We start from the raw sequence: 14,707 nt of genomic DNA on the forward strand, positions 1-14,707 counted from the left end.
TATTACATTTCACTCCATATCTCTGTAATAGAGTAAGTTCAGATATTGTCAGTAAACACTCCTTTTTCTTTAAAAATGATAACATTCTGCAAAATGTTATGTGCCTATCATTGTCATATAGGAACTCATACTGACAACAGATTTTCTCAAAGTAGAGGGTACAAAGTGTTTTATTTTTCATCATAGAATCTTGCCACATCTCAGATACTTAGGCAATAGTTCATAAAGCAACAGTGGAGTAGGATAGCAAAGGTGATTGTTGTGGGCTTCAGGAAATAAGTAAAAGCAAAAGTGAAGGCTGTTGAAGCCTCAGTAAATAATATGCTTGAGAAAGTTCTAACATTTTGCAGCATGCATATTTTTTTTCTGCAATCCTTTAAGCGTGGTAGGACTGCCACAAATCTGTCACTAATTGTGGTTCAAGTAGTCCACTGTTCTCCATATTTATGAGAACAGCAGTTCGTTCACTGTTGTTAGTTTCCATTTTCTTTATGGGTTGCCCTATATTTATATATTTCTGATTTTTGAAAATGAGAGAATTGGAATCCTTCTTGAAGCATCAACTGTTAAGGTCACCTGCTACCAGGAAGTATCAGAAATTAACGTGTTTGTTTTTCTTTATCTACACCAGATTTGTTACCTGTTTCCAAAAAAAAATGATGTGAATTATCATTTATTTTATTTTATTTTTTTGTAGGACAGTTATCCTGCTTTTAGCTTAGAGCAATTGGTCCCCTAAATCTGTTGGCGTCTCTTCTCCCAGACTTTGTGATGAAGTGTCACAGCTCAATAATAATAAATTGCACAGAAAACTTTTAAGTTGTTCCACACCCTCTTCTGATCTCTTAATTCCATTTTAAAAAGTCTCTCATAACTTCCTCCACCACTTTCTTCCTTCCTCCTTCAGCTGACCTGTTCATTTGATCCAACACTTCCCAGTCTATCACAGGCCTCCAATCCATTCAGGTCGTAGAGGTTCTCCTGTGGATTAATTTAATTTATCTATGCGTGCACATTTAAGCATCAGCTCATCATCAGCTCATCATCAATGTTTGTGAATTTAAAGGATAAGTGGAAGAAGACAGAACATTTAAACCTTAGAATTCAGTTATCACCTTGGTAGTTTGGAGCTGTTTAACTCCTGTTCTATGCACTCTATGCATTAGATGAAGCAATCCCAAGAGATTCCACTTCTGAAAACAGCTGCTGTACGTTTTGAAAATGCCTTGAAATAACGTATCTTCTGATACTGTACTGTCTGGCTGGGGTGGAGTAAATATTCTACATAGCAGCCTGCATGGTGCCATGTTTTGGATTTTTGACTAAAATAATATTAATAACACACCAGTATTTTTGTTGTTGCTGAGCATCTCTTTTTCCCACCCCCAACAAGTAGGCTAAGGGTGGACCGGAAGTTGGTAGGGGACACAATGTGGACAGCTGACCCAAATTGATCAAATGATTATTCCATGCCATGTAACATCATGGTCAGCAACAAAAACTACGGGGAAGGAGGTCTGGAAGGGTCTATATGATCGGTAAGGAGAATTCCTGCTTTTTCAATATAAAGGGAGACTGTGAATCTGTATGTAATCCTTGTCTTGAGAAGGCACTCTGGCACTGGTACAGCCCCGTCTCATTTTTAAGTCTGTATCGTTGAACAATTGAAACTATTTTCTACGGTGTCATATACACAGCTGTGCGCCTTCTCTTCTAGGTGGACAAAAAGGACATTTCCCCTACTCTTTCCCTGAATTAAATTCTGAAAGAGAGGTCTATGTAATTTTTCTACCAAAATGATCTGTCTTTTTAGCTTTTGACATTCTCTTGAAACTTTGTAAAATATTACAGCTTGGGAAAGGATATTAAAGCCTGTATGATTATTTGGCCATTTATTCACTCACAGGTAACACTGAAAGCACTGCTTTTTCACCTCTGAAATTCTTCCAGATGGTCACAGAACACATAGCATACTCTTTTACTAAAATCAATTGTGTGTGCTAAGTATAGTATCTGTGAGTCCAACTACTCTTGCTGTTCTGATGTAATATACTGCTGTCAGACAGTCTAGAAAGCCCCTCTGACCTCATTATCACTTTTGCTTTCATATTTAAGATATGTGTATGTATTCCTAGTGTTTTAATAATCTAATTTTCAGACAACCTCAGGAACAAGGTCGAGCAGAGTCTGATTTATTACTGAAAGGCAACTTTTTGATGCCTTTGCTTTGTAAAAGGCAGAGTATAACAATGTATAAACTGTTAGCATCTTCCTCAATATTTTTGACTATTTTTCTGTTAGAAACAGGTTATATAGTTAGAGCTTTCAGATAGGCTATGGCATATTTTTTAGTGTGGTTTAGATCAGATCTAGCCTAATCTAATCAGATTGGGCCATATTATTTCCTTTGTGGTTAAAGTATGTTGTAGTATTTCATTGGAGTCTTCCAGTAACTTTGGCAAGAAAATACATACTTCTAGCTTTTGTGTCATAAGATGGTCAGGAGCACCTCTATGTGACAAGTATTCTTTTTTCATGGTGTAAGAAAAAGGAGTCATATTTTGACTTTCATTACACTGGATTTTTCATTTGACTTTTCCCACAAAGTCTGAAGATTAGTGACTTTATGACACAACTATATCTTTCATATATTTTAGATTTTGCACTGTAGGTATTAACAGAAAAAAAAAAAAAAAAAGAAGAAAAAAAAAAAAAGAGAATGGGATAGGTGGTTTTCCTTCCTTATACATGAAGAGGAATGGAAAAAAAATACTGCAAAGAGTCTGAAGTCTCTTTTCCACATAACTAAACAAAATTTTAAAAATTCCCAACCCTAGAATATTTTAAAGGAAATATGAACATCGTAGTTGATGTTTCTCATCTTCTCAATGCAGGATCTTTCCAGTTATATCTTCAGAAAGTATGAACATCAAGATAAACATTATCTTAACTGCACAAATCACTTGTAATTAGTGCAGTTCATATTGATGGTATAATTGAAATATATTTGAATATTTCTTTGTAGCGTATAGGTTAGTCTGCTCTTTTTGATTACTTACTAGTTCGTTGGCTTTTAAATGTCCTTGCTTTTATTATATAGCACCACTACTTTTATAATTTTACAGTTCTCGCCAGTCCATTTGTGCTATTTTTCTCTGTAACTATTAAGGTAGTATGGACAGTGAGAATTCTGCTCCTGTGAGTACACGCAATTGCTAGGAATGGAAACATTTTTTGACTGTTAAAGACAGAGTTGGTCACTAAATGTGATACAAGTTTAACAGTGGAATAAGTAAGCCTTGCTTACCCAAAATAATTTTTTGTTCCTGATGTCGTTTGCAGACTTTTTGTTTTTAAGATAGAAAGGTAAAGACCAGTAGTCACATAGAAGGTGAAGAACATAGTTCTAGTCATTTATGATCTTTCATATTTTCTAACAGAATATATAGAACCTTATTTGGAACTATGTGTAGGTATTTCTAGTCCTTACAATGGGCACTGACAGCCCTAGGTAATCATTTTTGTTTGCTGTATTGACTGATGCTTTAAGTGAAGGTAGTATAGCTATAACCTCTTGAACACTGTAAGTTTAGAGACTGAAAAAAAATACGTATTTGGAAGATGGAAACTGAACAGAAGAAATGGGTGAGCTGGAAGTAACTCTGGTCCAGCACCTATAAGCCCTAGTAGCTGTGATCCCAATTACAAAAACAACTTAATTAAATTCTGGTATTATTTTCGATTTGCTAAGGAGCGAAAGAGAATAACATCTGATAAAAAGTAAGTAGAAAAAGAAAGCAAAGGTTTTGATGGATGTTATTATCTCTTAAGGACTATCTGACTGATGATACAGAAAATAAAATTATACTAATTAAAATCATTAGTGACAGAATCAGCATCCACTACACAGAAGAAGAGCACAATATGTTATGAAAGGATAGAACAATTGGAAATGGAATACAACATAATAGTGCCAAGTGTAGGGGAATGGCATTAAGGATTCTTACTAGAACAAAAATCTAGAACAAATAAATTCATTTTCCATAGGAGCCTAATGGAGCCTTTTGGTGGACAGCAGCAGAGGAAGGAATGGATTAGGTCCATACCATAGTTAGGCAGAAAATAACCCTGGGATATCACTGTTCTGCAGACTTATGAAGGAAAAACAGATATTTTAGAATATAGCAGGAGAAACAATTTCTAGAAATGAGAAGCATAAAAACCATTGTACAAACATTGCTAAAACCCGATCTAGAATCTGTGTACAATTCTGGTTATTCGAATTAAAACATAAAATTTGAATGGATACAGTACTTAAGTGTACAGTGTTTTTAGTTAATCATATAGAAATATATCCTATTATTTTGATTTCTTAGGGTGTTGGGTTAACAGGAAGGATAAATCAGGATAAAAATCAGCCAATGGTTTCTAACCACTGGAATGGTGGTATTCTAGAGCCGTCTCTGTAGTAGTGGAACTTGTCCTGTCTAACTGGTTAGCAAAATAGGATTTAATAGCAATGAGATTTAATAGTAATGAGCATTGAGCAATATATGATTTATTTACTTTTTTTAACTTGCAAATGGCAAAGCATTGGGCGTGATACCTATACATGACTTTTTCCTCCTGTGCTTCTATGATATGTTTTACTATTCTGTTAAATGTAGCAGCTTCTTATTCAAAAATTCGTTATGTATATAATCCATTTAAAATATGACATGATTTTGAAGAAGAGTTATTTTTTTCTCTTCAGGTACATTTCCTCCTTTTAGCTCTAGTGTTTTAACATTTGTCAACTGGAGGGTTTTTTTGGCACTTAAGGAATTTAAACTTCTTTTTCTTCCCATTCAGCATAGGTATGGAAAGTGAAAGCAATTTTCAATGACTTTTAGACCTAGTAGCCTTGTAATAAATGTGACATATTGCTGTGGGCAATGTTTTGTGATTTTTACCATGCCTATTGATTTTTGAGTGTAGTTATAAAGTACTAAAGAGCTTGGTACCTGCCTGTAAGGAAGTCTATTCTGTAACCTTTGTTCTGAATTTCTTGAGCTTTTTAGCACTACATAAAGTACTTTTTTTCTGTGTTTAGGAATATGATGTATAGGACAATTTATTGCTTTTTGCTACATTGTTAAGTTGATAAGTGAAAAAGTCATGAAATCTGAGATTTTCTTTTTAAAATTGTGCTACCCACCAATTTTTATTAGCTGCCTGACCACTGCCATGTGTGTTTTTTATTAAAAAAAAAATGTTGAAATAAGTATTTCTAATACTACTTTTACAATTTAACTTAAACAGCAAGATGTTCTGGAAGTCAGTTGCTAGGGGTCAGGTAAATACAGGCTACAGGATAAGCTCTTCTCAACAGACTGTTAACAGAGAGATGCCCAAGAAATGAATAGTTATTCTGTAGATCTCTCCACAATGAGAGACTGACACACCCTAATATAAAATAAGGGCTAACTCAGAGAAAAGTCAAGCAGGAAAAAGGAGCTAGACAGGAGCTATGCCATGCAGTTAGAATAAAGATCAGCACTGAATACTGATTCTTAAAGTTAGGGACCAATTTAGTACCTGTTCCTTATGTTTTGGCCAGAATTTAGACATTCTGGATGCAAGATATTTGCAGTCTAAAAGTGCATCAAAAATCAATGGCATCAAAATTAAGGGAATTGCTGCTGCTTTGCAGTCTAGGGCAATATAGTCACATGCTCAAACACATCGCTTTAATTCTGTTCAGTTGCAGGAAGCCAACTTATGGAGAGTGAGGTGGTTTATTTTTTTTATTCTTCATCCTCACAATATTTAGCATCTAGTTTTAAAATCTGTACTGCAGCTAAGCACACGAATGTACGCGGGAACCATTCGCCCTTTCCCCCGAAGTTGTGTTGCTCTGGAAAATTCATGTGGCACCTCTTCATTCTTAGTTCTAGTAAATAACCTCCTTTAGAAGACAGAACAGTGGAAAAGGAAATGTAAAATAAATCCTTCTCCTCCCTCCCTTCCCCACCACCCCCCAAAAAACAAAAACAAAACAACAACAACAACAAAAGAATATATATATACATAACAAATAACAAATTATTACTCCGGGGGATTGTGTATATTAATATTACCACAGAGTTCAAAGAATTATTACCTTTTTTTTCTGTTTCTGGAGGAAGTGAGACATAAGTTATCTTTTCTTCTGCTGACAAAATACTAAATTCTAATCCACCAGAGTTAGCTCAGCAAGACTCTGTCCCCACTAAATGCCTCAGGATAAATAGCCTTGAGGTTCTGTGGCAGGTCTGCTTTCTTCCCACTAACTTTGACACCAAAATAGCAATAAAGAATTCTGGAGCTAGCTGAATGTGTTGAAGCATGTAGCCTGTGGTGCTCATTATTTAGCTTTATCACTGTTGTTTTTCACAGTATCTTTTTGTTCCAGAAATGCATTTTTTTCAGAGGCATAGACGGGTGTTATGGGAAAGAACCTGGTTTGCATTGTATTATCAATAATAGTAATAATAAAAATACGATAAAGGTATATTGTTCTTTCTTCTGAAAGCAGACAGGTTTTAGATTTCAAAGTAAACCTGCCACAGTGCTAAGTGAAAATCAAGCACATGGCCATGTATTTTTCTCTAACAAATGTGTTTGAATTCCTTATACAGTATAAACAGTATATTCAAATCAGCTGGAGAACTGAAAATGTTCAAGAAGTAATCTTTTGCATATAATTTAAACATAATGACCCTGATGAACTCTGTAGTCATGACAAAGAGTTGTTGTCATGACTTATAGACTCCCCTTATGTCAAAAGACATATAGTTCTTGAAACTGAAACTTAGCTGGCATTAAAATGGGAGGCAGTCCAGTAAAAATTGTCCGTGTATTGTGTTAGCCATCTTATATGTGCCAGAAAGAAAAAATCGTGTATTATATTTGAGATTTACGCTACTGACCTATTAAGTCAGCTCTGAAGACATCATTAAGATAAATTTGATCTTCCTATAATGAATAATATGAAATACAGTTTGGTGGTTTATTATTTAAAATTTTAACCTCTCCAGCATGTTTCCATTGTGACAAAGGAACACAAAGGAGAATCTAAAAATTTGTCTGCATGCTGATAACTTAAGGTAAAATGACGATCGCATAGGTTCTTTGGGACTATTCACATGCTCAAAATCTATGTGAGGTTCGAATTTAATGGATGAGATTCATCTCATCTGACTGTAGATATCTGGTAGTCATTTGCCTACAAATACACTAAATCCCTGGACTCACCTTGGAGTCAGTGGATGGAAATAAGGATGTCTTGTGTTTCTTCTGTCTCACACAGTCCCTTACGCTAAACCAAAATAGTTCCTGTGTTCAGCATGTCTCACTTCTAGAATCATAGAATAAGTCAGGCTGGAAGGGATGCCAGCGGTCACCCAGTCCTGTTCCCTGCTCAAAGCATGTCTAATGAAATCACATCGCACAGGGCCATCTCCTGAACACCTTCCAGGATGGAGATTCTACAAACTTGGTGGGCAACCTGTGCCGGTATTTGATCATCCTCATGGGAAAAACAAAAGAAAAAAAAATGAAAAAATGAAAAACCTGATGTCAAATTGGAATTTGCCATGTTACAAATTGTGTCCGTTGCCTCTCACCTACTTAGGCAACAGAATTTTGTTTGCCTGAATGGGGTGAAATTGAAATCCTCTCCCTTGAATTATCAAAAACCAATGATTGTGCTGAAATTATAAAACGCATATTGATAAAGATACATATATTCCATTCTCCACCCCACCACAGTGACCCATCCTACTACCGTTCTGCACTCAAGACAGGACAGTAGCACAGTGATACTTCATATGTCTTTCAGTCATTCAGGCTGCTTCTGTTCTCCAGCAAGGCTCCTCAACCTCTTTCTTTGTTCTGCAACAAGTAAAGCACGCTGAGTCTGGCAGACTGTAATTCCACAGATTTTTCTCTCTGCAACAAAGCCAAGTATCTCACACCTGCATACTACTCTCTTTTCAGCTGGTGACAGTACCGCTGTTAGTTCCCATCAGCAGTACTACCGTAACTTTTTGTGTGACTTCATGGGGTACAGGATAAGACACCTAATCAATGCTAGAACCATCCCATCTCCCACAATCCTTTTTTTTTTTTTTTCTTCTACGTGAGTTATTACAAATTTAATGGGATACAGCTGGGAGCTGTTAGTGGCGCATCAGTTAGATAGAAGCAAAATGTCTGTGTCACTTCAAATTATCTTAAATCATTACTCTGAGTTTAATACAAAATAAAACAAAGTTACAATACTGGAAGCAAAATGTTCACTAAAAAAAAGAAACAAACTCGACATGCAATCCAAGCATGTGTTTAATACCTCGATAGCTTTTTAGCTCAATAGTTTCTGTTAGCAGTCTAATTATATAAGCAACTTTGCCCATTTTTTGAGGCTGTATTTCATTTACAGTAGTACACCCCATTATTTTTTAACACCATTTCAAAGAGATTAAATAATTTAGACAATTCTTTTTTGGGGGTGAATTTTCATTCCATAATCCACAATACTTCAGGCTAATTAGAAATAGAAATTCTGGCAAGAGAGTCATACAGAAATGTAAACAAGCCATTAGAAAACTCTGTAATAAAAGCAATAAAAATTGAATTCAGACATAAGGAGGAAGAAAGACTGAATGACTGAAATCCTTACCCTCCAATAACACAAAAATTCAGCTTTTTGCAGTCCAGCTGGCATTGAAAATAGATTTTCTCTTAGAAAAGTCTTTTGACGTAACACCTCTTTATTTACCAACTGCTCTGTATCACAAAACTCCCAGTTGCCATTTTTTGTTTTATTAATATTAATTGATGAAAAGTGTCAATGTCAGGAAGAGAACTAAGTCTACCAATGCCCATCTATTATTTAAACTAACATTACTCTTGCTAAGACAGCATTTATTTTATTAAAATAAGTTAATGTAATAAAAAGAAAAAAAAAGACATTTCACAGTAAAAGTGAGATAAAAATAGGCTGAGTAAAGAAACCAGTGCTTCATGCTATTTAGTGGAAATGCTTGTGGGAAAGAAAGTTTCAGATTGGGATACAAATATGAAAATAATAGAAAATGTGAGGGTAATTCATCCCAAATTTCTAGAATTGAAGAAAAACAAATATTCTAGGTGTTACCATTCACACTCATGTGTAGAGTTAAAGATAGTATGGCCATATTTGGTAGAAATGGTAGAGAAACAGGAAGCTTTAGAAACTAATATATTTTAATATGAAATATTAAAAGGAAAATATTTCCATCTTCAAAGAGCTTTTTCTGTATCTGCAGCATTTGTGTATTTCCCCATAGAAGACACATCAGCAGAAAGGATCTCTAACATTAGACACTGAAGCATATTCTTGGCAATTAATCTTTGCTAGTGGAATGCTTCATCCACACCTGACAAAGCGATGATATTCAGATGCTGGCAAACAATGTCTGGTTGTGACTTCACAGCAACTGTGATATTTGTCTCTGACCAGACTGCACTGGAAACCACCATGAAATTCCAGTCTTTCAAGATGAGTAAAAGGCCTTCAGTTTTCTCAGCCTTGGAGTTCAAACAATTCTCGCAACAGTAAGACTATTTTTATGTGATAGATTCAGTGATTGCTACTTTGTGATGAAGAATGCTTCCAATCATATGGAAGAAGGGGAAATTCCATATGACTGATGAATCTATTGAAGTGGAAACTGGAAGGATTTTGTCTTGTGTTTCATTCAGAGAAGAGTTTAATGAGCTTTGGTAGTGACTTAAAATAATTATGTAAAATTCTTGATAGTGTCATCAGGTGTGTATTTCAAGTGATAGTCAGTGTAAAGGAACAGAGAAGTTACTGCCTATGTTTCTGTTTCCTGTTTTGTGCTTTTTTCTCCTTTTTTTGGTGGTAGGTGGCATTTGCAGTCTTAGAAAGATTTGAAGCCTGTTAACCCCATATATAGTTGTGTATAGGTTATAAGTTGCAGTCAGTATTCATTTTCTGCTGTTTCAAACTATCAGAACTCCACTCCATTTACTTCTGGTTCTCGTTGCAATAATATAATAACAGCAGGAATAAAAGAGACAAGAATCTCCTCTAGCTGTGTCTTAAAATGGTCTTTAAGCCTTCCCCCTTCTTCCCTCTTCTAAGCCTCCACCTCCCCTCTTCCCCCCCCCAAAAAACAAAACAAAACAAAACAAAAAAAAGCCATGTCATCTTATTTTGTGGTGATGTGACTTCATAGCATCTTGAAACCTCTCAAAACTCTTATGTGATATTAAAGCTCATCCTTGTCAGCAAGCAGGAGTAGGTGCTTAGAGGTCCCTCTATTTTTTTTTATTTTCTGTGTTTTGATGAAATGGAGAAAAGTGTGGTATTTAAGCCTCTAGGATTTATTTTCACCTAAATTTCAGTGCTGTCTTGGTGCTTGCATCATGTACTGGTTGTTTCACTTAAAGTGGAAAAAAAAAGTTCAACATTTCATTTAGCTTTTGGTTTTAGTTTGGATAATTGTTTTCACGTCTTGCCTTATATACATTATATTTTACAGACCACAGTGTGATACATACAACAATACATTATGGAATTTGTAGAGGGAAACAATCGTAATTGAAAGCAAGAAATAATATAGTAACATTGAGCAAGGTTGAGAACAAACCTTGGTTAGTATGTGGAACATGAGTCAGCTGTATGCACTTTCAGGGAAGAAGGGTAGCCACAAATGGGACAGTATTAGTAATAACAGAGTCAGCAGGTCAAAGGAAGCGATTATTTTCCTCTGCTTTGCATTTGTGAGGCGACATCTGAAATACCTGCATCTTAAATACTGCATCCATTTTTGGCCTGGACTTTTAGGATCCCTCACATCCTACATTTTGATTCTGTGCAAATATCGTGTCAGTGAATCGTTCAGATATCTAGCTGCCTTTGTTTGAATTTCTTAACTGTCTTTTAAAACCGATCACAATATTTTAATAAGGTAAAGGACAGCAGAAGCTTTAGTGTCATCTGCAGTATTGCCAGAACCATGTTTCAAATTAGAAAAGATTGGTTAATTTTTATAACAAAACTTGTAGAGGCCTTTGTTTAAACAAAAACAAAACCAAACAACAACAACAAAAAACATGATTGTGTGTTAGCTGTATTAGCTGTTACCCTAAGAGTTCATTTCTGTGATCTCTCATCAGCCAATTGTGTAACTTTGTGCCACTTAGATAAGGAATTCATGTTGCCTACATTTATGTATCTTCCAAACCTGAGTTATTATGTAGGCACCCTATGTGGTGACAGTGAAGTGCACCATTTTTCTGTCTTAAATGCTCTGGATTGTCCTCTCTCACTTGTGTAAGGATTCTAGTATCTTAACTTCGATATTTTAATTTTCTGTCTAAATTATGCATTGTGAATGGATTCTCTTCAAGGCAGCAGTTTGATTGTTTCCATGTTCCACTGTATATCAATGCATAGTCAATAATAGATGTTCCCTGTGTCAGAGGGATGTTGAAGAGATCATACCATAAGTCATTCCATTACAGCACTGCAGGGATGTTTATGAGAGCCTTAGATAAAAGGAACCGTATGCTCAAGGGGTGATTATTTCACTCAGTTTACTTGAAGATAATATAACATGTTTTCTTTTGGTTTGTTTGTTTTGTTGTTGTGGTTTTTTGTTTGTTTGTTTGTTTGTTTGTTTACCTTTTCTTTCTTTCTAAAGAGATGAAACAGAGATCTCCTGAAACGGAAGTGACACAGAATTTTGACATTGTTTTTAGGTTTTAGTAGGTAACATGATAATTCAATCATGAAAGGAAATCAAGGGAATCTACTGATAACATTTAAGTCTTCAGACCAAGAATGTTATTTTTGTTAGCAGCAAGTATAACACTTAACAACTCATTTAACAGTAAAGGGTATCAGCTATGTGTACATATATATAAGAATATTGCATCTTGCTAATATTGCATATGATGGGTATTTTATATTACCTTTTTAGTATGTAGATTTTAGTCTTCATGTTTACTATCAAACTCCCTACAAATTACAATTGTTAAGTTAATAACTTTTTCAGTAAGGGTCAGAGTGACTCACGTAACCTTTGTGTGTCATTTTGAATGCTCATATTGACATATATCATAAATTAAACAGTAGAAAATTTCACCTTAGATAAGAGATTCCTAGATAACAACCCAACCCAGCAACTTCACAGAACAGTATTCTGGATTCAATAGAAAGCAATACAGCATTAAAGTATAAATATAGCAACTATGTAAACATAACAGAGAGTGGTGATATTCTCCAAGTTATAAAAAAAATACAAACAAAATAGTATATAAGTAAAATCTAATTCTCATGACACGCATGGACACCTAAGAAGTAATCTATGTAACTCTCTGAAATTTAGTTGAAACTATTGCATGTCGTATGTTTTAAATATATATAACCAGTGTACTTCCATGCCACTGCTGAATAGACTTCTGTTATTCCTACTGAAAAATTTAATAGTTGAAAAAGTGTATCCCACCATCATCCAGATGTGTGGGATTTTAGAGCACAGAGTTCAGCTTCCTACATCTGTTAAGGAAACACTGGCATTTGTAGAACAAAGTTGCTTTAAAGATATAAACGAAGCATAAAAATTGAATAAAATTCAGTTGAATATTAGCACATGTAGATGCTGTTATGAGAAAGGGCCTTACATTCAAAAATATTATAAATGAACTTTCAAGTACATTTCTCACATTCCTATGTCATAAAAGAACTTAAAGGAAACTTTGGTTAGAGTTTTGTATAGAAAGTATAGGAATTTAATAAATTAAAACTAGAGAAGGCAATTTGTTGCAACATTTACATTCCTAGCAAATGAAACCAACAATGCAGTAAAGAAAAAAGTCATTTTGGTTTCAAAAATATTAATATTTATTCAAAAAGATCTAATTCATATTTCCTGAGTACACTACCCTAAGTTTAGTAATTATAAACAGTTGGTATGCTTAAGGGAAGTAAATGATCAGCACATATAGATGCTGGTACAGAGAAAGTATTTATTGTATGTGTTGCTGCTGATACTGTCCATTATTATCCTTCTTTTTGTTGCCTTTCTTTTTATTTGTAAATTCAACCCCCAAAACTTTTCAAAAGTTGTAAGGATCACTTAAACACTAAGAGATATTGGACAGTTTCAGAAAACTGATATATCTTCCTTTACGGATATATTTCTTCTTACTGCAGATCTAATGCATTTGAAGTGCTGGCACTCGATGGAGTTAGTACTGGGATACTTCAGTTTTATACAGCCCAGGAGAGTGCTGACTGGCTGAGAGCAATATCAACTAACATCAGTGATTTGACACTTCAAAATGTATGTTACTTTCTGCATATTTTCTTGTCTGTGCTGTTGTAAAACTATTTCTAATTTTCCAAGGGCAGAAAATAATTCACATTTAAGATACCATATATATAAAATGTGTGTTTTGGGGGAGGAAAAGGAGTAAGGGAAAAACAGGAACAGCATGTCTGATCAATCAAAAGTATCAAGTTCTCAAGAGTTGCAGTGTTATAAATCAGAGAGTAGTACAACTTCAGATTGCATTTATTATTTTAAAGACTTCTTAAGGAAAAGTATTGATCCTTCTTGGTCATTACACAGAGCTTTAGATATGACCAAATATTTGTTTTTACATTTTTGTAATTAAATTGTGCTTGAAATTAGCACTTACTGATTTTGAAATTCGAAATTCTGTAGCTAGTGAAGTGTGACTTACAGGGTCTTAGTAGGAGACAGTATTTTTACCTAAGTTCTCTAGGAGTTGTTTTATTTAAATTCACATTATTTAATCTTTCTCTATGGAAGTGGAAGGGTGTTTATTGTATAAATGATTCCTGCTAATTCATAAGTAGCATTTGCTGTTGCAAGCAGAAGCATTAAATAATCCTTGGAGAAAAAGAAATCATTTGGACAGCACATTATTATTCCAAGAAAGAACAACAGAAAATTTGAAGATCCTGGAATGAATCATAAAGTTAATAGACAACTTGAACATGTAGTATATTGAAAATATATTTCAGTCTCTGAGATGTTAGAAAGCAGTGATGAAAAAACTATTGGACAGTTGTCTTTGAAATAAGTCTTTGTGCAAGTTTTTAATCTTTTTTTCTTAGATGTGTTAGACTGTAATTTCATTTCATGACTGTAATCATGATCTGGTGGCATCTCTAACTTTATCTCTATCTTTAACTTGCACTTCATACTCCTGGTTAATTACTGCTTAGTTCTTTAGATTATAATGTGTAGAATTTGTGTTAGATTTCAATGTAAATTTTTGGTCAAAACAGATTATAATTTATTTTTCTGGTCTTCAAAAGTTACTTGGAATCAGATTTGATCAAAATAGCTTTTTAAATAAATTAATTGTTATTTAATATTCAATTACTTTAAACAGTATATTTGACAAAATCAAATATTTTTGCTTATGATGCATTCTGTATAAATATAGGTCTTGCTATTTGAGATTTCTAAGAAAGCTATGTAAATTATTCATGAAATTTCATAATTCCTGCACTGTTAGTAGTAAAAAGAAGTGAATGGAAATATTATTAGAGCTTTTCCAGTTCGTGGTTCCCAACCCAATTCTTTTGCTTTTGAAAAATTCCAGTGAATAAATGTCACTTTAAGAATATGGATGAATA

General features: G+C 34.3%; 1 protein-coding gene across 4 annotated transcripts in view; it reads left to right on the forward strand.

The window, feature by feature from the left end:
* The window catches only part of SNTG2 (syntrophin gamma 2), a 241,631-nt gene that overhangs the window by 155,098 nt on the left and 71,826 nt on the right, over positions 1-14,707 (forward strand). For all 4 annotated transcript variants that reach the window (XM_032184891.1, XM_032184892.1, XM_032184893.1 and 1 more), the window contains one exon: positions 13,250-13,379. In XM_032184891.1, coding sequence (XP_032040782.1) covers positions 13,250-13,379 — 130 coding nt within the window. The remainder of the gene's footprint in view (positions 1-13,249; positions 13,380-14,707) is intronic.

The sequence above is a fragment of the Aythya fuligula genome, chromosome 3, assembly GCF_009819795.1.
Source record: "Aythya fuligula isolate bAytFul2 chromosome 3, bAytFul2.pri, whole genome shotgun sequence".
Taxonomy (NCBI): Eukaryota; Metazoa; Chordata; class Aves; order Anseriformes; family Anatidae; genus Aythya; species Aythya fuligula.